This window comes from Dromiciops gliroides, chromosome 1, assembly GCF_019393635.1.
Source record: "Dromiciops gliroides isolate mDroGli1 chromosome 1, mDroGli1.pri, whole genome shotgun sequence".
Classification (NCBI taxonomy): Eukaryota; Metazoa; Chordata; class Mammalia; order Microbiotheria; family Microbiotheriidae; genus Dromiciops; species Dromiciops gliroides.
Genome location: NC_057861.1, coordinates 533674207 through 533700493, shown reverse-complemented (window position 1 = coordinate 533700493; position 26287 = coordinate 533674207). Strand labels below are relative to the sequence as shown.

The 26287-nt window shown below is 37.5% G+C and overlaps 1 protein-coding gene across 1 annotated transcript in view; it reads right to left on the bottom strand.

Moving 5' to 3' along the window:
• MAD1L1 (mitotic arrest deficient 1 like 1) overlaps positions 1–26287 on the bottom strand; it is an 899456-nt gene that overhangs the window by 751826 nt on the left and 121343 nt on the right. Inside the window, exon 11 of the mRNA XM_043978850.1 lies at positions 7855–7941. Coding sequence (XP_043834785.1) covers positions 7855–7941 — 87 coding nt within the window. The remainder of the gene's footprint in view (positions 1–7854; positions 7942–26287) is intronic.

The following is a 26287-nucleotide window of genomic DNA, read 5'->3' as shown; positions in this document are numbered from 1 at the left end:
CAAAAGACTCTTGGGTGGAGATGGATTCTTTTATTTAGATGGAGTTTGGCCTGCACATCCACTCCTAGATGGAAAGTATTTGGGGTAAGGGGTCTTACATTCAGACACTATCTCTCATATTTTTAATTCTCACAATTAGCACCTGAATTATTACTGAGAATATCCAAAAAATGAGATCACAGTTCCATGAGTATATTTTGGTAAATTTTTAGTGATTTTGTTTGAATTTTCATTGTTTACATATATAAGTGAGCATAATACATTTTAATAACTGTCTTCTTCACCTCTACAGCAATACTAGAAGCATTTGTTAACTATGATTCCTAATTCTCATTTTTTAAAAAATTATAATGTAAGTTTCCTCTCTTTTTTGTTAAATTAGCACAGTTTGGTGGATTTATGGTTCCTTTTTTAAAATTTCGATTTTTATTAGTTCAGTTTTTAAAATTTCAATTAGTTTAGTTCACATTTAATTTTCAAATTTTCCACTTCTGTGCTTATTTTGGATTTATTCATTTCTTGTTTTGATAATTGTTAAAAGTACATGTTTGGGGGCGGCTAGGTGGCGCAGTGGATAAAGCACCAGCCCTGGATTCAGGAGTACCTGAGTTCAAATCTGGCCTCAGACACTTGACACTTACTAGCTGTGTGACCCTAGGCAAGTCATTTAACCCCCATTGCCCCACAAAAAACAAAAAACAAAAAACAACAACAACAACAAAAAGTACATGTTTAAGATTTTAAAATATTTCCTTTTGTTAATATGATGAGAGATAAATTTGCCTGAGGACTACTTAAGTGGCATGTTATACACAGTTTAGTAAACTATATCTTCACTATCTTCTCTAAATGTTATTTTTTATTTCATTTTGTCTTTAAACCACTCATAATTTAGTAAATCATTTTATTACCCCTTTCAGTTTATAATATTTATATAATCCACCTATAACGTAGTAAATAAGCACCAGAAAGTCCTGGTGCAATATAGTTAGGACTGCACACTAAATCAATTACTGGCTCTGACACTTAATGCTTCTTGGCCATTAGGAGGCCAATTACTACTCCTCTTTGTGCCTCAAGTCTTCCCATGTTTAAAATTAGTGAATTTTACTAGATGAACTCAAAGATTCCTTCCAGGTCTAAATCAAATTTTCTCTCATTTATTGTTTACTCAGAGGCCTGTTTCCTTCAAAATTCCATTCAAAAGCCCATATCTATCTACTTAAGACTTCTGGGATACCCCTACCTAAAAGTGGAGGAATTATAGTATGTAACATTTCATAAGCTACATAGTCTCAGATGACATATTGGTTAGTTTTGCTGAATTAATTTCCCCTCTGTTTTGGTCACTGCTACAAGGAATCACTTGCTAAATATGAAAGAGCAGAAAAATAAATTTGGAAATTTATAAAGAAAAATCTATTGTTCCAAATTGTTTATAAGTTCTATATGCTTTAAAATTTGGAATGCTCTAAGATATTGATTCGATTATTTCCATATCTCTACTAAATCTAGTCATCCCAACATCTTGTTCAAGTAGATAATTCCTTCTTTCCAAATCTTTCTATTCTACATTAAAGTTGCCTACCTAAATTGTCTTATTAGCTAGGTCTTTTAAAATTTACCTTTAGATACTTAGTTGCTATGCCATTGCATGTGTATTTATTTAATACTAATAATGTCATTGTCTATGTATATTTGTCTCTCATGTTGCCATCTATTATTACTTCTACATTATTTAAAATCATGATTGCAACTGTTTTAGGTTCAACTAAACCACAATGTATCTTATCCAGCTTCTCCTATAAAATGTGTCTATGTTCCTATCATAAAGGCGACATGGAATAGAACTGTCTTTTCTAATCCAACGTACAGTACTTTTTCAGTTGACTTTTTTCCATGGTTACCCAGTTGTTATATATGTGTATAATTGTTAAGTTAGGGTTTTCCTACATAACATTTTTATATATTACTTTGACTTATCAGCAAAAAGTACAGTCCGCATCACCATACTAGTGTCAATCAAATTCAAAACTTTGAACGTACAGACAAGACTCCATAATTCTACCCTCTATTCCACTGTTCTAATTTTCCTGATATAATCTCTTCCCAGCTCCAGTTCCTCTTCATCAGTTGCCTATTTTACAACAACAAATGGGAGTCCTGGAGGATTCTCAAAATCAATATGTGCAAAACCAAAAGCATTTCAAGATTCAGCCAGACTGGATTATTTGCTATTTCTCAAACACAGCTCCACATCAGTGAATTTTCAGGGGCTGTCCCGCCCCCCACCCCCACCCCATGCCTGGAATACATTCATTACTCAACTCTAACTCTTACAATCCAGAAAGCTGTAGAAATTATTCCTGATTCACCTACTTAGTACTGTTCTTCCTCAAATTATCATGCATAACCTATTTGAATAGATCTACAAAACACTCAACACAAATAAAAAGACAATAATTTGTTCATTGTTCAGTAGTTTTTCCATTATGTTTGACTCTTCATGACCTCACCTTGGGTTTTCTTGGCAAAGATACTGGAGTGGTTTGCCATTTCCTTCTCCAGCTCTTTTTACAGATGAGGTTTGAACACAAGAAAATGAGTCTTCCTGACTCCAAGCCCTGCACTCTATTCAAGACACCACCTAAAGCCCTTTACAATTGGGCTGTGATCTACTTTTCCAGACTTATTTCAGATTACTCTTCTTTAAGCACTATACATTCCAACTAAATTGGCCTTTTAGCTATTCATTACCCTCACATTCAGCCCTCAGTATAAGTTGTATGCTGAGGATGAGCCACACCTCCCTTTTCATTGCTATCTGGTAGAGTTCTTAGGTTCATATAAGGCTCAACTCAAGTGCAATGGCACTTTTCCTAAGGAAAATATTTCCTGATCTCTCAAATAATGCTCAATCCCTCCTTAAATTATTGTATGTACAGTACATACAATAGTCCGTACCATCCTTGAGGACAGACACCTTTTCATTTTGTCATTGTATTCCCAATGCCTAGCACAGTGCCTTCTACACAAGAGGTGCTTATTAATAAATGCTTATTGGATTTTGGCTGGATTCATGAAATTATTCAAAGCTATAACTCAACTTAATCTATTTTTCTACTTAGCTCCACTAAAAGATTTAGCTTGGGAGAAAATGCAAAGAATTATTTTATGAGAAGATTTTAAGATTATCATTGTACTTTCACCAAAGCTATCTGAGAGTTGGGCATTATCTGGCTCTTTGAAAGAAAAGTCTTTATAACGTAACATGAATTAACAATTCTATCTGCACCACACAGATGGGCCTAGGATGTGACTAAAATTAGTCCAGAAATCCACCATTTAGGAAGCCCAAAACATTCTGGCTATTAGCCAACTTAATGAACACAATTAGCTTATGGAGGTTTGAAAACTGTATACACTGGTAAACATTCACAAATATGAAGTTATAATGACACAAAGTTCTCTCATTTTCAGAGTCGGCAACGTGAACTGCTTCTTCAACCTGTTTCAGAAATATATTGCATATTTACACCTTTGTATACAACCTTTTAATATATACCTAGCCACAATGTTCTTTGGAACTACCCTAACCTAACAACTAAAAAGTCTTCTTTCTGAGTTACTAGCCTTCAATTCAGCACTGAATTCTCCAGTTCAATCTGTATTTCTTGTTCTAAGAGATTTATAAGAAAGCAGTCAGTAGTTTTCTTATTTGCTTTCTGACCTTCAGCAAAAAACAAAAAAGCAAAATGATTCTGATTTTTTGGAGAACAGTTTGAGGGAAACACATTGAGCATATCAAGAATTAAACAGACTTATTCTATGGAAAGAATACATGGGGGCACAGCTAGATGGCGCAGTGGATAGAGCACCAGCCCTGGAGTCAGGAATACCTGATGAAAATAACTCCTTAAAAAATAGAAATGTGACCTTGGGCAAGTCACTTAACCCCAATTGCCTCACCCCCCCCCAAAAAAAGTAGAAATGGCAGGGTAGCTAGTGGATAGAGCCCTGGATTCAGGAGGACCTGAGTTCAAATCCGGCCTCAGACACTTAACACTTACTAGTTGAGTGACCCTGGGCAAGTCACTTAACCCCAATTGCCTCACTAAAAAAAAAAAAAAATACATGGTAAAGTCTGGAAAAGTGCAGAGACTGCTCAAAGAAGTGAATATCAGCTACTTATTTTCCTTTGGTGTCTTACTCCAGCCACTCCCACACCAAACTAACAAAATGAAAGGCTGATCATATGTGTTGTAAAGACCTTAGGCAACCTCAATATGAAAAGAAATCTAATATTCATTCAATGGAATTAATCTGATGTTATCTAATTCTTTACCTTCTTTCCCTTTCGGCCACATTACTAATTTGAATGTACATTAATGGCATTTCATATATGTTATTGGTTTATTTTTTATGTCTTTTAAAAAATGTTTTTAATGGCAGCACATTGGCACTTTCATGGACAAAAAGACAGACTCCAGTTAGTTAGGACAGAAGACAGAGCACTAAATGTGGAATCAAGAAGATGTCACTTGTCTCAGATACTTGTTAGCACCTCAAGCAAGTAACTTAACCTCTCTGGGCTAGACCTGTTAATAAACCAAAGTCATAACAATGAAAACTGATCCTCAAAACCAAGAATGCATATAAGTAGGGAACTGATAACCTTATTAAGATATTAGATCACTGTTTTGGAATATATCCTGAGAGAATCTTCAGAAGAAGATAATCACAGCCATTTTAATAGAACTGATAATTAAACTAGTCTCTCTTCATTTCATACTCAGCAGTCTTCCAAAGGAATTACCCATTTCTCACACCCTGTAAGGTAGATCTGCACACTTGTCTCATCAGACTACAAAAGTACATACAGTTCAAGGAACAGTTCCATTTTCCACCCTTTTCATTTTTTGCTGGTTTCTCTCTAGGTTCAACAATACCTCCCACTGCTCTTACCACTTGGTACTCCACTTATGCAACGTGTGGCCACAGAATACAAACATCAGTACAATCCATCATGTGCTATTAATAGCACTTTCCGCTACTTTACCCAGAAGACTGAGATTGATTTTACTCATTTTCCCTTTTTGCTCCTGTCATGTGGAAAGAAAGAAAGGAGTCATCTCTCTCCCCCTCTACCTCTGTCTAAAACACATTAACAATATTCAAGGATCCAAATAGCTCAAACAGTGTATATAAACAGGTCTAGCAATAGAAAATTATTTCAACCATTTAATAAGAAATTCAAAACCTGACACTATCCACTGTCTTTATCTCACTCTGTTTCCCGGTAAGAACAGCAGCATACATGTTTTTACCTTTTCCAAAATACAAAGAATGCCTCAGCTTTACTACTGAAATATTGTTGGTTTTTGTTTTGGATCAGAAAGGTTACGGTTTTGGAGCTTTGTACTATTACTTACGATATATGAAATCTAGACAATGTGTTAGTAGCTGTCAATATAGAGACATGCACACTATAGAACCATGACTACAGGAGTTCTGAAAGGCAGCATTATAGCAAGAGCTTCAAAGTTGAACAAGGAGAAATGCTGGGGTGGAGAGAGAGGATCCACATGCATATGTACTCCACAGTGAAACAATACAATATTGGGAGCATGAATTTCTTACTTCTTTAGCTAGATTAGCCCCAAGCAATCTCCACAGCAACACTCTGTAGAGAAATGATGAGGGAAAGTCGATAGAAGTAGGGAAGAGGAGAGTAGGGGAGGAAAAAAGAGGGCTGAGAAGGAAGAATACATAGCAAAACTGCTCTCTTCTGCTACCTTTCCAGGGGAAGGTTATTTCTTAAGCATCAAGCCTAACTGCAGCTGTGGGCTTTCTTAGGGAATACCTTCTTCAATTCAGCAAAAAGTAAAATAAAGTTTATTTGAAGAAAAAAAAGCAAGACAAAATGGAAAGCTCCACCCAAATTCATAATGGTAAAATAAAGAAAAGAAGGTAGTTATCAATTACATGACACAAAAGGTATAAAGATAGCCCTAGCAGACGAATTCATAGCCTATAAGACATCATGCTAAAGCTAAAAGACCTAAGTCTGTGCCCCCCCCCAAAAAAATTCCCATTAAAACGATAAATATAAACCTGAGGACATTTCAGTTATGGGAATATGGGGAACAGCTGCTGAAAGGCTCCATTCAGAGAGGCAGGTAGTCAAGTTCAATGGTGACAGAACTATGCTAACAAGGAAGCAAACCTTCTGATCTCCAAGAGTCCTAGTAATTCCCTAGGATCACACCGAGTTCTCCAATGACATAGCAGTTTATCAGTAAGCTTTGGGGAGTACGGTGGTATAGTACCAAGCACAATACATCTGAAATCTGAGGGCATGAGTTTCATTTTTCCTACTATGACCTGAATTCGGCACTTCACACCCATCTAGGCTTCCATTTCTCCATCTGTAAAATGAGTGAATTGTTCTCATTTTTACTATGGCAGATAAGTTAATAGCTAATGACAGCTAATGGCCATCACACAGCTGGATTTCACTCAGGTCTTCCTGACTGCAGGCCCAGTGCCCTGCTGTGCCGCCTAGCTAGGTGCCTCCAAGTAATTATTATTAAGTAATAAAGCATTAGTCAGAGGATGTTTTTCTTTGAAGACCCTCCCTCTTTGGAGACTTTATTGACATGACCATGATTCTCTAAGTTGATTCCCATTTGGTAGGTGGCAACACACAAGTCCAAAAGTTAAACATCTTGCCAAAAACAACTGTTACCAGTGGCAGAATTTTGGACAGAATTGTGATCTTCCCACACCAAGGCTTTTCCCCCTTCACTGGATTTCCTCAAACACTAAATTTCTAAACTGAGATCTAGATCAAACTGCTGCTTACTCGCATGGGAAAGAGAAGATATGGGGAATATCTCCTTTTTTTCTTACATTTTTCAGTGGTTTGACTTCCTACTTCCAGGTTTTCTAAGTAAACCATAGGGGGAAATAATAATAATAAAAAAAATTTCAGCAGAAGAAAAAATACAGAAAATTATCAATTCCACTAATATCTAGTGTGTTTTGAAATAAAACTACATAAATGGAATAATTTGTCAAGATGTTCAAGCTTTTATTTCAGGTCACTGACAACAATGCAAATTTCATGGGAAACCAAAAAGCAATCATTATCATTTGACATTTCATAACTAAATGGATAAAATTACATTTGGTGTAACCAGATGCTTCTAAAGGTCTATTTTTGCAGTCAGCAGTAGCACTAGCACTACCACAACAAAAAACTTCCTTCTAGCTACTAATACATTATAGAAAAGCAATCTCTCAGGGACAATGGGGGCTGCAGTAGGAGGATCAATGACGCGCACCCAGGCTCAACATTTTCTCATCCTCCCCATCATTGGATCAACTGTGGATAAGATGATTATTGGACTTTCTTTAGCTCTTAAACAAACACATTTCTTTCATGAAAAGCTTCAATACTCATGTTATGAAAGAGAGGAGATGGAATTAGACTACTGCAAAGACTCGGATGGTACAGCTCAAAAAGGAACATACTGCAGTAATTAGACATCCAGCAAAGAGGAATAAAACTACTGGGAAATCAAGAAAGCTTAGACTAATTTCAGGGATAAAGCGATTCTCACCAGAAATTTGGGTTTTACCATCAAAGGTCATCAAACAGCAAATTCACAGTCTAAACTCATTGATGCCATTTGTTCCACAGAACAAATTAGACACAGAGTAGAAACAAGGGTATGGTCCTATAAGCACAAATTTTGGCTAATCTAGGATGTTCTCCAAGAATATCTTGGATTGAGAGTTTCATTTATGACCAAGAATAAGGCTCATGATGATTTGCCCTGTCACCCATACCTGCTTGTAGTGGTGGTGCTCTTTTCTGTTAACTCAATCTCCTTCTGTTGCAGGGCCACAATGTAGTTGGAGAGATCATCAGGGGTCCTGCAACACACAAAAGGAAATGTTAAAAACCCAAATATGCCATTTGCCAGGAAATCACTGTCAACTCTAAGTGTTAAGAACTATAAAATATACTTTATGGTGACTTGAAGTCATTTGTGAACAGGGTCATATGTACCCTACTGAACACACAAAAACACATTAAATAAGCATTTTTTCTGACCTTTAAATGAACCTACTCCAGTCTGTCCCCACAAAGCCATGAATTTCACAAAAGTACAAAGTATTCCTGCCATGTTCCATGCTAGAACAAGGCTTCAAGCAATGCAGCAGAGCTTCAGACTATTGGGAAATCATAGCAAAAAAGACAGAAAAACAACAACAACAGTACAGCAGGCAGCCATCAAAAAAAAGAGCAAGATAAATAAAGAAGTGATGTCTGGCATCCCTCTGTCCTTCCTGTCTTTTCCCCGACAACTCCCTTCCATGGAGATCATACTCCAGACAATAAGGATTCTTGGTTCTCTCCTCTGCACACCTTGTACTTCCCCATCTGGGTTGCCTTTGCTTATGCCATTCTATCCCTCTACTTCCCCTTTCCAATGTGTGGCATGGGACTGTGGAAGAAGGGCTGAGTTTAGAGTAAATACCTCTGCTATTTACTATTTGTGTAACCTCTGCCAAATCACTTAACCTCTCTGAATCACAAGTCCTCATTTAAAAAAGAAAAAACCTCCATGGTCTCTTCTCATTTTAAATCTATGATTTACCTGACAAAATTCTTCTTATTCTTCAAAAGCCCCAATTTCTCAATTATATACCCTATTGTCTAAATAATGTTACACAATATGTTGCCTTTAAACACTATTTATATTTACTACTATAGTTATTGGGGTATGCGTCATATTCACCAAACTAGATGGCATGCACCTCTACAAGTACTATTTATTTCATCATCTCCCCTTTGTAATTTAGGAGGAAATGACAGACTGAGTCAGATACAGGAACATATAAAAGGACAAGCACTACTCAGACTTTCTTGTTTCAATGTAAATGTACTACTAGTAAACATCATGGTGACTACTACAACAATAAAAATAGTAGGTTTAGTGGGGCAGTTAGGTGGCTCAGTGGATAAAGCACTGGCCCTGGGTTCAGGAAGACCCGAGTTCAAATCCAGCCTCAGACACTGACATTAGCTGTGTGACCCTGGGCAAGTCACTTAACCCTCATTGCCATGCCCCCCCCAAAAAAAATTAGGTTTGGGGGGTTACAAGAGCAGCAAGATAGGAAATTAGCTGCTTTCACCTGTGAGTGAGATTTTCCCCGTCCCTTAGTTATAAGAGATTTACTATACTTTTAAGTGCTTTAATTAAAATAATATTCAATATATTAACACAAAAAAAAATAATTGTGATTCATATAGATTGCATAAGGTTAGCAGGTCAAGTCCTTTTCCATGTTTCTCAATTTTCCTATGACATAGTGTAGTAGATCTTGTGATATCCGCCCTAGGAAATGTCACAGGGTCTGTAGGTGGTCAGTAATACTGTTCACGCCGCTTTACACTGGCCTACTGTTCATGCCGCTTTACACTGGCCTAACAATAATCCACCCTATTGATATCATAGTGCTGATCCCTTGTTATTACTCAAGACTATGTCCTAATTTTAGATAATGCCCCCCCGGGGTATATAAACCTATGTAGTTTGTACTTCTGGGTCTTTCAGGCCCAAAGCCTGGATGACCGGTTTTGTTGAGGGACTGGCCTCTCTCAATAAACCTATTTGCTTCAGCCTGGAAACTTTGTTATTTTCATTCTTCCGTCGGACTTAAAATTTTTTCCGCGACACCCCCCCCCCCCACACACACACACAAATTATGACCCAATGAGAAACAAATTAAGGGAACTGGTGTTGAATTGCCTGAAATTTTTGGAGTAAAGGGGATGCTTTACAATAGGACTACTAATAGGTGCTAAAATAGGACACCTGAAACAGATACTTTATTTACTAGAAAGAAATCAGGAGGAAGAAATTTATGAGACATGCCTGTGGTATGCTATTCTGGTAATTCTCTGACTTCTCCTCTCCCACAGCCTAGGAAGTTTATTATGGGCATAATCTCAGCATCCTTCAAAACTCTCAATCAGTCTTAGCACTCTACCTCATCACTACCTTCTTGCTCTCTGATTGAGAAAGTCAGATATCCTCTCATTTCTCACCTGCATATACTACTTTGGGACTTCTCTAACTCCTCCCCCCACTGCACTTTTCAGCTTCCTTTTATGTTGCTGATTTCCCCCATTATGGTCTTCTTTAAGGACAGCGTGTAGCATAGTGCCTGGCACACAGTAGTTGCTTAATAAGTTTATTGATAATTGTGGACAATGAACTTGCATTATGGTGGAAGTTACTCTGTTAGGCAAGAGAAATTCTTATCACACAGAGATACCACAGAGACATGCGGAAGATCACAAAGGGAAGATTGAGATAGTTCTGACCCTAAAAGCTTCAGTACCCAAGTCCTGGGACAATCAGCCAGGAAGTAAACACCTTCCTTACAGGATTCTGAGTGGCTAACATTGTGACGTAGATATCTAAGAATAATCCTCTACAAATGGCCCAGGGAAACTCTATATCCTTAATAAAAAATGTAGTTATAACCAAAACATATCAGAAATCTCTGCAACTATTGAGAAATCAAGATTACAGGACTTTCTAAACTCAGTTAATTCAGATTTTTGGAGTTTAATGTTTTATCTTTCACTTTCAATCCCATTCAGTAAATATACTCATCAGTAATGTAAATGTAACTTTCAGGTCACAAAGAGAAGGGAAGGAAATTAGAATTTCAAAAGAATAGAAGCAATAAAAGATATTTTGAAGAATTGTGTCCCCGGAATTTTCATTCCCAAGAAAGGCAAAGAAGTCTGAGACTCAAGTCCCTTCCAGCTATAAATGTAAGATTCTCCACTCTTATTTGAAAAGTACATAGGCTTTGTTGACACTCCTCTCTCGAGCCAATGTAAAACAAGTGATCCTAGTCACTTAACCCTCACTGCCCTGCCAAAAAAAAAAAAAAAGACATAAAGCTGTCATTCCAGTAAGAGGCAGATAGATGATAAGAAATTCAATATAGTTAGGTTTAACCATTCTCCTGCTCCCATCATTAAGCTGGTAGCAGTTGCAATTCTCTTGTTGAAGGGATAGATTTGCCTTGAAATCTATTCTTATATATGGAGGTACTATCTAATTCAGTCCATCTCACCAAGTTATTTAAGTAAAATTCTACCACTTAGCCTCTTGAGAACCACTGAGCACTCCATATATTATCTTCTGAGTGAACTGTTATCCATCTCTATCTTGGATAAGACAAAGGAACTAGACTGAAGTTCAACTTAAAAACAGGGCCCTAGGGATCTGCTCACCAAATACTCACTAATCCAGTCTCTCTTCTGTCTTGTCCTAGGCTCCATGATGTTTGAGAATAAGAACTCAAGTTTCCTTCACTCTAGGACTTTAAGATGGGGAGCACCAGTCAATTAGTAATTCCCCTATACTGGGACTAAGAAAACCCCACCTCTTCCTCCACTTAGCTCTGTATTTCAGAGCTAAAACCAAAAAACCAAAACAAAAATACCACTTTTCCCACTTTCTGCTTCTCATCCAGCTCTGCACTAATTCTGCCCAGTTCCCATTACCCCCTGCCCTCCTCTTCCACTATGCCCTCCAGAATGCCCAATCTGTCATTAAATTCCTATTCATTATAAAACTTATGCAATCACTTAAGAAGCTTTTACTAAGCAACTACTATGTGCCAGGTACTTGGCCAGAAATTGGGGATAGGAAGCCAAAAAAATAAGAAAAGGGGAAAAAACAAACAAAAAAACACCTGGGGGGGAGGGAATAAAATAAAACAAAACTAGTGTCTATCATCAAAATCCCCTTATATCTCCCCTGCTTTGAGATTTACCCCAACCATCAAAATTACCCTGCCCAATCCTTTTCCAGTCATCTACCAGCCTATAGATTGTTTAGTACCTGGCTCATAGACTTCCTCTCTAGCTCAACCTGCTCTCCAAGACTTCAATATAAACATTGATGAACTGATGTATAGTGAAGTGAACAGAAGCAAGAATACTGTGCACAGAGACAGCACTATTGTTTGATAAAGAATTGTGAATGACTTGACTATTCTCAGCAATACAATGATCCAAGACAGTCCCAAAGGACTATTGATGAAAGAAACCAGCCACCTCCAAACAAAGAACTGATATTGATGGAACAAACTGAAGCATGCTATTTTTCACTTTCTTTCATTTTTTCTTTTATTCAAGTTTTTCTGTCCAAAATGACTAATATGGTAATGCTTTTCATAATCGTACATGTATAATCCATATCTGATTGCATACTGCTTCAAGGAGCAGGAAGGGGAGGGAGGGAAGGAAGGATAAAAAATAGAACCCCAAACTATAAATAAAAATGTTTATTACTTTTAAAAAATTGTTTTAAATAAAAGAAAATAAATATCCTCTCCCACTAATCAGTCTGCACAGCTCCCATGACAACAGGAATGTTCATGTTTTAGATCTCACCATCATTCATAAATGTGCCCTCTCCACTTTCCTAGGCTTCAGAATCCTTTCTTTAATCATAAATTCCTTCATTTCCCTCTTTCTCAATCCCCTCCTAATGCTCTTAATTTGTCTTCTCTATAGCCTCCTATCCTCTCCACATCTTCCTACTCCATTATGCCAATTCTGGCTTTATTTCCTTCCTTTGTATTTTAGAATCTTTAGTAGATCAGATCAACTATGTACCATCTTCTATCACTGAATCCCTCGGTTCCTTGTCCTGGTATTTAAAAAACTCCAAACCTGTGTAAAGCGCTACATCTATCTACTCCAGGAAGACTATGTCACTATACCTATGCTATTTAATCTCGGCCAGGTCCTTACTGCTGCATGGCAAACCTTTAATTCACAAGTTAACTGTTAAATTAACAGAGGGGTTTTTGTCTTAATTATGGCCAGCACGATTCGTGAAAGAGTCCCCCTTTATAGACTGATCCTTCACCTGGAAGATGGTCAAGAGCTAAGGTGGCTTCAGAAAGAGCTGGTGAACAGTCAATACCTTGTGTGCTGCCCAGCAACTCCAGGAGAAATGCCAGGAGCAGAACAGAGGTCTTTTCACAATGTACACCTGACCAAGGCCTTTGATACTGTCAGTCATGAGGGTTTGTGAAAGATCACGACAAAATCCAGTTGCCCAGAGAAGTTCATCCGTAGTGACTCCAGTTTTATGATGGGATACTTATATGGCATTCGAATGAACTCGTTAAATTTCCGGGGTTTTAGATGCTTGCATGGGTTCTGGAGGGTGGCCAAGACTCTCATGCTTTCCCAGTCACCAGTGGAGTAAAGCAGGGCTGTGTGCTTGCTCCCATGGTTTTTTTTAGCATATGTTTTTACCGATATTGTAAGAAGCCTTCAGTGAGGATGAACACAGAATGAAGGTCAGCTACCATACTGATGGTAAATTATTTAAATTGAAAAGGCTCCAAGCCAAAACTAAAATGGAAGGAGAGTTGGTGCATGGCTTTTGGTTCACAGATGACTGTGCACTCAATGCAGCCTCTGAGGCTAAGATGCAACAGAGTATGAATCAATTCTCTGTACTTGGGCTAATTTTGGCCTGACAATTAAGACCAAGAAAACAGAAGTTCCCCACCATCCAGAACATCCATGCATGGAACCATTAGTTACAGCAAAGGGATAAATTGTTAATACTGTGGCTAAGTTCCTTTGGCAGTATACTTTCCAGGCATATTCACATAGATGATGAGTTTAATGCTCAGTGTTTTGAAGGCTCCTAAAGAAAGTGTGGGAGAAAAGAATATTAGGCTGGCTATCAAATTGAAGGTCTACAGACCAACTGTGATGATTGCAATGTTGGATGCCTGTGAAAGCTAGACAATATACCAGCAACATGCCAGGGAACTCAACTCGTTCCATTTGAATTGTTTTAGGAAGATTTTAAAGATTAACTGGGAAGATAAAGGACCAGACACTTAGGTCCTCTCTCAAGCTGAACTGTCAAGCATTCAAACTCTGCCATAGGGGCAGCTAGGTGGTACAGTGGATAGAGCCAGGGAGTCAGGAGGACCTGAGTTCAAATCCAACCTCAGACACATGACAGTTACTAGCTGTGTGACCCTGGATACGTCACTTAACCCCAATAGCCTCACCAAAAACAAAAACAAAAAACCAAACTCTGCCGCAGACTCCAAATGCCTGGCCACATTGTCCAAATGTTAAACATACATTTACCTAAAAGACTATTTTAAAGAGAATTCACATAAGCCAAGTGCTCACATGGTAGTTAGAATAAGTAATACAAGGATATTTTCTTTTTTTTTTTTAAGTGAGGCAATTGGTGTTAAGTGACTTGCCCAGGGTCACACAGCTAGTTAAGTATTAAGTGTCTGAGACCCCATTTGAACTCAGGTACTCCTGACTCCAGGGCCGGTGCTCTATCCACTGCGCCATCTAGCTGCCCCAATACAAGGACATTTTCAAGGTTTCTCTGAAGAACTTTAGTATCAATTGTGAGACATGGGAGATACTAGCACAGAACTGCCCACATCAAAGAAGGTGCTGTGCTCATGAGATGCACAAATCTAGGGTCCTCTCTACCCCAAATATTCAAATGGACTATTTGTGCCTGCATTGCAGTAGAGCCTTCCAACTTTGTACTGGTATGATGAGCCACAACTGAACGAACAATATCATGATGACATTTTGTTCTTCTTTGACTATAAAGGATAAACAACATTTCATCTCAGCCAGGCCCTCCCTGCTACAAAGCAAACCTTTACTTCTTTCCCAACTATCAAACTCCATGTAGCAACTCTTCAAATCTACTCTCCTCAAGCACTGATAACAAACAGACTCTCATCCCTCTTAATAGTGGATCATGTCTTTCATGTTAAGAAAATCAAAACTGCCTGTCATGAGGCCGCAGCTTTTTTCTGATCCATCCTCCTTCTCCAATTATTAGTAATTTCTCCTACTCAAAATAACTTGTATTCACGTCTCTGTGTACCTGGTTCTAATAAAATGTAAGTTTCTGGAGGGCAAGGATATCCCAATTTTTTCTATCTACATATATATGGCAGCTAAAGTGGTGCAGTGGAAAAGTGTCGGGCTGAGAGTGATGAAAACCTTAATTCAAACTAAGCTTCAGCCACTTACTAAGTCTATGATACTAGACAAGTCACTCACCCCTGTTTGCCTCAGTTTCCTTATCTGGCAAATGAGCTAGAGAAGGAAACTGCAAACCACTCTAACATCTTTGCCAAGAAGACCCCAAAAATGGGTCACAAAGAGTCAAAACTGAAACGACTGAGCAACGACAATATGAGGCACCTTAAAGAATGTTAGCTGCATTATAATCAAGGCTCATTGAATAAATCTAGGCTACTATGATGGGGCCTTTATTTCACCTGTACTAAGGTAGCATTTACTCAGACTGAAAAATAGAAAGGGCAAAGTGAGCTAAGTGGCACAAGGAGCAGCTAGGTGGCACAGTGAATAGAGCACTGGCCCTGGAGTCAGGAGGACCTGAGTTCAAATCTGACCTCAGACACTTGACACTTACTAGCTGTGTGACCCTGAGCAAGTCACTTAACCCTCATTACCCTTTGGAGAGGAGACAAGAGGAGAGAAGAGGTAAAGTGAAAGACAAATGTAGGCACATTGGACAGTTTTTTTAAATTTGACTCTTCCTCCACACCCAAACCAAGTTTAAAAAAAAAATACTAATTTTTTCAGCTGCTTTCCCTCCTTGAAAATAAATATCACCTATAATAACCTCCAAGCAAATCCTGCTTTGAGGGAGTCCAAAGAGCACTGGCCAAACAGTTAGATATATTTGATACCAATTTAGAAACATGGTTTTTGCCCTAGGGTACAAATTAGACCGGCAAAGCTCCAAACTACTGTAATGCAGTTAAGAGGCAAAAATTACTGTTAACCAAAGCACTCCAATTTCCTTTGAAGTAAAGATAATTTGAAATGTAACAATTTAATAAAAAAAAAATCCCAAACTGTTCAAATGAAGTGAAAAATGAATTTAATAGTTTGCCCATCTGAATTACTCTGCTTCCATAAGAGGCTGCAAGGCACACTGTTCACCCTCACCTTAAATCTTAATAATACTCATAAAGCAGGCTACACATTTTCACTTCACATATTTAATTTCAATTTCTTACAAGAAAAGTGACAGCTAGTTATTTCAGCAGACCAATCATAACCCTGACATTTGGGAGTTTACCAATTCAGTAAGCCACTTAATAATGAGCTAGAAAGTACAGTTACATATTTCTATAAGTCAGACTAAATACTAGGTAGATACTAGATACATAGACAGACAAACATGTGAGCACATGTACACACATAAAGAATTTTTCAGAAAAGGATCAGAATTTTCAAACAACTTTTCAGCATGCCTGAAATATATAATCACCACACAAATTTAATATGACAATCATTTATTCAATATTCATTACAAACAAGTCAATGTGTTAACACTGCAGATTATGGCAAGGTTAGCTATAATATGGTACCTAATTCTTAGAATATTTAGTTCAGAACAAGGGATCTGCCAAACAAAGAAACTTACTATACTGTAAACATGTGAAAGCACACAGGACTTTGGAAGCACTAGTAGAAGGAGGCTGTCACAAAAACACGATGGCATTTCTGACAGGGACTGACACACAAAGTGATTGGTAAGTCTCCTCTCTCTCTCTCCATCTACCTAAGTCCATCTATGCTTCTGATACTTACTAGTTACAGTGCAAGGCAACAAAAAGCACTTATTAAGCACTTATTCTGGACCAAGTCTCTAATAAACACTGGGAACGAAAAAAAAGGCAAAAACCAGCCCTTGCTCTCAGGGAATTCAGTCTGATGGGAGACAAAACAGGCAATTAACTATATACAATATCTACAGGAAAAACTGGGAGTAATCTCAGGAAGAAAGCACTACAATTAAGGAAGATTGGGGGGGGGGGGTAGCTAGGTGGCACAGTGGATAAAGCACCGGACCTGGATTCAGAAGGACCCGAGTTTAAATCCAGCCTCAGACACTTGGCACTTACTAGCTGTGTGACCCTGGGCAAGTCACTTAACCCCAATTGCCTCACTAAAAAAAAAAAGACAAAACAACCAATAGGCAGTTGCCAATAAGATACTACAGGGCAGAACAGAAGTTAGAAACAATAGGGATGGGGGCCAGCTAGGTGGCACAGTGGATAAAGCACCCGCCCTGGATTCAGGAGGACCTGAGTTCAAAGCCAGCCTCAGACACTTGAGTTCAAAGCCGGCCTCAGACATTTGACACTAGCTGTGTGACCATGGGCAAGTCACTTAACCCTCACTGCCCTGCCAAAAAAAAAAAAAAGAAAGAAACAATAGGGATAATGAAAAAAAAGAAAAACCAGTGATAATGATGATAACAACAACAATAACAACAGCTAAGATTTATGCAGCCCATATGCACCAGACACTGTACTAAGCGATTTACAAATATCATCTCATCTGAACTTCACATCAACCCTGTGAGGCCCATGTTGTTATTATTCCCATTCCACAGTTGAGGAAACTGAGACTTGCCTGAGACACTTCTAGCAAATGTCTAAGGCCAGATTTGAACTTGGGTCTTCTTGACTTAAGGAGCCTGGTGCTCCTTCCAGGGCACCACCCAGATCTGAAGATCATCTCCACAGAGATAATAGTTAAAATCCAAGAGAGCTAATAAGATCGCCAAATGAAAGAATATAGGGGGAGAACAGAAGAGAGGCCAAGATAGACCATTAGGAGATACCCACAGTTGGCAGGCACAACTTAGAGGAAGATCCAAGATAAACTGAGGCTTGGGAAAGACCTTAATTTATTAATTTGTTTGTCTGTTTATTTGGAAATTCCCCCGCCTTACATGTAAAAACAAATTGTAATATAGATTTTTATTTTTATTTTTTTTTTAAGTGAGGCACTTGGGGTTAAGTGACTTGCCCAGGGTCACACAGCTAGTAAGTGTTAAGTGTCTGAGGCCAGATTTGAACTCAGGTACTCCTGACTCCAGGGCCGGTGCTCTATCCACTGCACCACCCAGCTGCCCCGTAACATAGATTTTTAAAACTTTGTTTTCCAAATTCTCTTCCTCCCTAACCCTTCCCCTTAAGAACTCAAGCAATTCAACATGTTATACATGTGAAGTCATGCAAAACATAGAAAAAAAAAACTTTAGAAAAAGGAACTAACAACAACAAAATATACTTCCACCTGTGTTCAGATACCATCAGTTCTTTCTCTGTAGATGGATTGCATTATTCATAAGTCCTTCAGAGTTGTCTTGGATCATTGCATTGCTGAAAATAACTAAGTCATTCACAGTAGATCATCTTACAATATTGCTGTTGTTTTGCATACAATACATTTCACTTTGCATCAGCTCATGTAAGTCTTTCCAGGTTTTTGATAGCTAAACTACATTTACATAGTACTTTAAATGGAGATTTCCTTGCAAAACACCCATGAGGTTGATTATTGCAACAAGAATAGCTAACATTTATATAGTATCTTATACCTGACAAAAAATTTTCTTCACAATAGCCCAGCAAAGTACCATCATCATCATCCTCATCTTACAATGCTCTTGCCTTTGCTTCAAATTTTTTCCCAGTTACTATAGCTGTTTCCCTCCATCCTATTCACTCCCCATGATATTTACTCTATTTTCTATCTTCTCTTACCCTTTCCCTCCTCAAATCTTTTGATTCTGACTGCCCCTCCCCCAATCTGCCCTCCCTTCCTTCACCCCTCCCCCCTTATTCCCTTCAACTCCCACTTCCCCGAAGGACAAGATATATTACTATACCCACTTGAGTGTGCATGTCATTGAAAGACCTTAATTTTTTTTTTTTGCGGGGCAATGGAGGTTAAGTGACTTGCCCAGGGTCACACAGCTATTAAGTGTCATGTGTCTGAGGCTGGATTTGAACTCAGGTACTCCTGAATCCAGGGCCGGTGCTTTATCCACTGCACCACCTAGCCGCCCCGAAAGACCTTAATTTAAAAAGGCCACTGTTCCCAATGCCAATTGTCTTGACTTTTGTGTGAAGGAGCTCTGCCTGACTTAAATCCAGTTCGTGAACAAGTCTAGACATCATAGAAAAGACAGAGGAAGAACAAACATGTAGAAAGAAAAGAGGCCTAAGTGTCATCAAAACCTAAAGAGAAGAGAGTATCAAGAAGAGGGTGACAGGAAGTATCAAACGCTGCAGAGAAGTAAAACATGAGGATTGGGAGAAGGCTGTTAGAGGTGACAATTAGGAAAGTATTGGTAACTTTTGACTGGGTAATTTCAGTTGAAAAATGAGATCAAAAACCAGATTAATCTCGTTCTACCTCAATTTCCTCGTATTTAGGAAAAGGGAAGGGAATAAGTGACCATTATGTGCCAACTGCGCTAAGCATTTTTTTACAAATATTATCATATTTGATCCTTACAACAACCCCACTTTATCAATGAGGAAACGGAGACTGAAGGAGCCTAAGTGACTTGCCCAGGGCCACAAAGCTACTAAGTGTCTAGGCCAAGGTTTGAACACAGGTCTTCCAAATTTTTGCTCTGTACCACTGGCTGCCTCTAAATGATGTCTCTAAACACTTAAATGATGAGATTAAATGATGTCTAAGGCCCTTCCCAGGGTAAATCCTAAAATGAACACTGAGTCTCCCCTTCCTGCTCTAAATACTAGACTCCTGCTCAATGGTGCCTTTCTATTCTCAGAATGCAATCTTATCAAAATATTGTTGAACATGGACTGTGAAAAGATAGACAGCTGGAACTCACTAAAATAACTTTTCAGATGCCACCTGCTACACTCAGAATAAGTACAAAAGATCCATAGTGCATTTGGCCCCACCTAAGATAACATAACCTATAAAACGTGAGCCTTCCACACCCAAAACTATAGGAAGTTTGACAACAAATATTTCAAATTACTACTTCTGTTTCTGTCCTGCCTCAAGGTGATGCTTAAGGGGTGAAAGGTAATGCACTAATCTTTTCCTTGAGCAGGCTCATGGGGCTAAAAAGCCTGCAGTTATAGTCTGGCTAATAGAGACTCACAGGGTCCCATCTTGTTATTCTTACAATTTACTATATTTTAACTGCTGCTAAAAAGCAAAAGCACAGGAAGGTAGATGTCAACATGCAAGACATTTGTCTAAGACTAGATAGATACTCCTACCATCTGAGACATTGAGGGTTTATGAAAGTCTTCAAAGTAAAAAGAGGTGGCCTTCCGTCAAAAGTTTAGTACTTGCATGTCATAACAAACAAAAAGGATAAAAGTTAGGATGATAAGCCTACACAAGTATTTTCTACCATACTACAGTTGGGGGAGAGTGAAAAGAACATTAGAATCATAAGACCTTTGTCATGTCAAAGAACTGAAGCACTGAGGAACCATAGTGAGAATCACACATGATTTTGCAGTCACCACGATAAAGGAGCAGAGAGCTTGGAATACGATATTTCAGAAAGGAATGAATATGAGTTTATGATAACAGTATCTACCCAGCAAAACTCACCATAATCCTGTAGAGGAAGAAAAACTGACCTTTGGGGGGGGGGGGTGGTAGCAGCGGTAGGGGCGTTGTTTGTTTGGTTTGTGGGGCAATGAGGGTTAAGTGACTTGCCCAGGGTAACAAAGTTAGTAAATGTCAAGTGTCTGAGGCTGAATTTGAACTCAGGTCCTCCGGAATCCAGGGCTGGTGCTTTATCCACTGCACCACCTAGCAGCCCATGAAAAATTGACCTTTAATGAAATAGAAGACTTCATGAAGAGACCAAAGTTGTATAAAACCTTTGAAGTAGAAACACAAGAGTTAAGAGAAACACAAAAAGATAAATATGAATGAACAATCATAAGGAACTAAACAAGGAAAAACTGCTTGCAAAAACACAAGAGGGGAAGAAGGGAAGGGAAGATTCAGAAACATTATCTCAATAATTGCTGATCAGGCAAGTGGATACCTATACAAACAAGGAGGAGAGGCAGGGGGAGGAAGTTGACACATGAACCTCACTCTTATCTGAACTAATCAAAAAAGGAAAGAATACACATGTACTCATGCAGACATGGATGCATGCATACAGTAAGGTGCACACAGAAATACATCTCAATGAACAGGGAAATAGGAGAAAAATGAGGAGAAGGGGTAATTAAAGAGGAAGTAGATTAAGAAAAGGGTTACTGCTAAGAACAACAAACTAAAGACACAAAAATATTTGTAGTTCCTTTTTAGGTGGAAAAGAATGAGAATAATATCAGAGGGTGCTTATAAACTGGAGATTGGATAAATAAGGTCTATGTGTGTGGAGGGGTGATGATCATGATGAAGGAGGAGCAGCAGGAGGAAGAGAAAAAGAAGAAGAAATAGTATTGTGCTGCAAGAGATGAGAAGTCTTAAATGAACTGATGCACAGTGAAGCTAGCAGAAGCAGAAGAAAATTTTATATGACAACAATATGATAAAGATAAACAATATTGAAAGACTCAAGAACTCAAAGAGCCATGATTCCAGTGGACTGATGGTGAAACATGCTGCCCACATTCTAACAGAGAGATGAGGAAATCAAGAGTGCAGTAAGAGGGCAGCTAGGTGGCTCAGCGGATAAAGCAAAGCCAAGGATTCAGGAGGACCTAAGTTCAAATCCAGCCTCAGCCACTTGACACGTACTAGCTGTGTGACCCTGGTCAAGTCACTTAACCCTCACTGCCCTGCCCCACCAAAAATATGACCAATACAGAAATTTGTTTTATTTAACTGTATATGTTTGTAGAAAAGGCTTCATTTTTCTTTTGTTCTTAATTAAGGGGAAGGAAGTTGGAGGTAGGAGGAAGAGAATATGCTCATTGTAAAAATATATATATTCTTTTTTTAATTGATGGGAAAACTGGACAGTAGTTTAGAAGAAATTAATTTTAGATCAGCACATCACACCAAATTACAAGAGCTTTCATAGATGCTTATAGAAAAAATGCTTCAAATCACTAATATTTTTAAATGCAAATTAAAGCAACTCTGAAATACCACCTCACATGCATCAGATTGATATGGCTGACAATAAAGAAAAATGAGAAATATAAGAGAAGCTATGGAGAAAACAGGTCCATTGATATTGTTGGTGGAACTATAAATTGGTCCAGGCATTGGAGAAAAAAACTTGCAACAATACACCAAAGTAATCGTGCACATTACTGCTGTTTTAGACACAACAATACCACAATTGGCCTATAGCCCAAAGAGACCAAAGAAAAAGGGAAAATCCCTATATAAAATATACATATACATACATACATACATATAGATATACATATAGATATAGATATAGATATAGATATAGATATAGATATAGATATAGATATAGATATAGATAGTAGTTGTTTTTGTAATAACAAGGACCTGGAAAAAGGAGGGGAGTTTAATCCAACGACGGGGGAATGGCTAAACAAAGTATTGTAGATATATGTAATAAAATATCGTTATGCCATAAGAAACAATGGAAGGAACTGTTACAGAGAAAGATGGGAAGACCAGTTGGAACCAATAAAGAGTGAAGGTGAGAGGTTAGGAAAACAATGAGACCTTAAGGGCAACATTTTATATTAATAATTTTGAAAGATATAAGAACTCTAATCAATGAAATGATATACCATGATTCCAGAGAATTAATGATGAAGGATACTACTCATCTTCTTGAAGGGAGAGATAATGGCCTAAATATGTAGAAGAGACATTTTTGGACATTTGTTTTTCTTAATTATTCATATTAGTAAGAAGTGATTTGGTTTACTTTTTGTTTCATTTTGGGATAGAGAAACTTTGTTAATTAAAAAAATAAATTTTTATTTTAAAAAAGACAAAATACACATACATGATTATATCCCCCACGCAAAAAAAGATTTTATACAATTAAAACTAAAATAAATTAAGGTAAAATCTTTGTGATAAATATCAGATAAAACTCTGACATCCAGGATCTAAGAAGCTGATACAAAATGAGTATGGTTCATTTCAATAGATAAAAGGTCAATGGATATAAAAAAGGAGACAAATTATGAATAACTCATTAAAAATGAGAACTACTACAATAACAAGAAGCATACTAATTAAAATAAATTTGAATCATCATCTTTTGGCAAGGATATGGTGAGGAAAGCACCCTATTGCTCTGATTCTGGAAATACAAATGGATTCAATGGTTTTGGAAAATAATTTGGCAATGAACAAACAATAAGAGCTATAAAACCGAGGATACCTTTTGATACAGTATTTTTACTCTTAGTGAGTATATCAAAAATATCTCAGTTATAGAATGGAAAAAACTTGTTTGAACAAAAACATTCACTGCTACTTTTTTTAATAATAGGAAAAAAGAGAAAACAAGCCTACGTGTTCAATAACTGAAGAATGGTTGAAGAAGTTATGACACCTAACAAAAGTGAAAGACTAAAATTATATAAAAATAAAACCTTAAGTAGATATAAAATAATTTAAATGTAAATAATTCTAGTTGTATGCTATTTATTTAACATATATGTACTCTCTAGAATTAGCAAATTAACAACTTTGAAAAAATCTTACCCCAGGAATCTCTCTTAGATTTATCCCTTTCTTCTCCCATATCCAATCAAATTCACATGCTGAACTATTATTCCTAATAGATCTTTCCAGCCCCAACCTCTTCCCCTTCTAGTCCAGTCAACATTCTTCCACCACATTAACCTTCCTAAATGAATACCTCTCATAATGTCCTTCCCGATTAAACATGCTTAATGTTCCTTTTTACCTAAAATATATAGTTCAAATGGCTTACCCTGAAATATTCAAAACCACCTGGTGCTGCACTAACTTTCAAAACAAAGTAGACTACTCTCAATCCCTGGAATACTTCCCACCCTTTGCAACCTCCCTGCATTTTGCTTATGCTATTTCCTATTGCTAACATATCATTTCTGACCTATTCCACCCCTCCACAAAAACAAAACCAAAAAAAAACCCCTACCCATATTTCAAGATCAAGTGCATGAAGCTTTCCCTAACCCCAAATTGAAAATAATCTTTCTTTTCTAACATAATATGCTATTTGTACCTGTCATACTCAATTTTGCACATTACGATATATAAACACACATATTTCACTAGTGTGTATATATGTAAATGTAAATATACATACATACATGCATAGACACCTTCACATACAATCCTCTGCACATAGTAGGAACTTAATACATGGTTATGAAAATTAATCAAACAAGATTTCATATCAAACTCTATGATACTATAATCAAACCAAGAAAATTAGAAATTAAAAAATTATTTGTCGGGGGCAGCTAGGTGGCGGAGTGGATAAAGCACCGGCCCTGGAGTCAGGAGTGCCTGAGTTCAAATTCAACCTCAGACACTTGACACTTACTAGCTGTGTGACCCTGGGCAAGTCACTTAACCCTCCTTGCCCCACAAAAATAATTATTTGTCCACTACATGATGAAATATCACTTAGGTTTTTGTTAAATTCCATCTACATTCTTAATAAATAGCCTTTCAACTTTCAAAAATGAACTACTGCTTTCCAGAAATGGATTTTTTTTTTTTGGTGAGATAATTGGGGTTAAGTGTCAAGTGTTAAGTGTCTGAGGCTGCATTTGAACTCAGGTCCTCCTGACTCCAGGGCTGGTGCTCTATCCCCTGCTCCACCTAGCTGCCCCAGAAATAGAAATTTTTAATATCATTTTATACATTTAACGGACAAATGACATATTTTCCTACCTAGTTTGTAACATTGCTTTAAAAGGAAACTGCCTCAAAGAAATTTCAAACATATTCTGAGCAAATTATGTATCCTGAGCAAATTTTAAAAGTGGACACATACTCATTCAAGCAATTTTTACCATAATTTTCTCTCTTAAAAGAGATCATTTCAACTCAGTGGTGTGGCCTCAGAAGCACAACAAAACCAAATAAATTTATGTACAGCCATAGTTATTATAATACAATCATGATTACAATACAAATTTTCTTCCTGTATTAGCCACAAATTCATTGGGTATATCATCAAAATCAACCCACCATTCAAGTTGGTCTTCAATAACATATTCAAAAGTATGTTTAGATTTAAACATTGCATTTGAGCCACAGATATCAACTGGGGGTAGGGACTGATCAGGAAAGTCAATGATCAATCTCAACAGTTTTTCAATTACCTGATAAGGTTCCAAGGCATGGGTCATTGTTTGAGGGCCCTGCTCTACTCTACAGTAAGTGTGCCCTCTGGGGCTAAACTGACTGATTTCATTCAGACATTGCCTCTGGATGACTGGCTGCCTGAGCCACCCATCCCTGTGGTTTATAAAAGAGAGCTATGAGACTCAGTTTTGGCTCTTCCCAACTATTCTTAATCCCAGGGGATGTGAGATGCCAGCAATGTCCAATTTTAAATTATTTTCAGTTTGATGAAGCTCTTACAGATACCTACTAAACAAAGGAATAGTTCTCTTAACCTACCTTATAAATAATTCTGAAATCAATATTTTTGAGTAAATACAATGCAATCCCTAAATTCACATATACTGCTTCTGAACTCCTATAGAGGTTTGTGAGGGAAAATTACATGCTTGTTTTCAGAGCCAAAAATAAGCATTTTTATTTCCTGCCAGCTCCATTTTAGAGCTATTTGATTTATTTTATTTTATTAGCTGAGTATTACTTGGATTAGATAATCAGTAATACTAAATCAGCAGGTGACAGAACACTGAAAACAGTGTTTCCTTAATTATTTGACATTCATAAAGAGTTGGTACAAATTAGCACTTGTGTTGACGAAACTTAAAAATAGCTTACTTCTTTAAATGACAGCAATGCGTGGGATCGTCAGTTTAGTTGTTTCACTACACTATATTCTGCAGGCTTTTAAAATTTCCCACTCATTAAACATTTCCCAATAAGAGTTATTCATATATTTTGTACTGTATTGGGACAATTGGTTGAAGCCCAGCAGATGACGATTAGATCAAACCAAATCCATTAAACATTTAAAAAACTCACCCACAAATTAAGGTGGGAAATTCTGTTGAAGAAACCCTGTTAAGGAGTCCAATAAACACTTGCACACATAAATTATTATTGATAATAATATTAATATCTAGCATTTATATAGTGCTTTAGGGTTTGAAAAGGGGTTTTTAAATATTATCTCGTTTTATGCTTACAACAACCTACAGATAGGTGCTATTATTACACCCCCTTTAC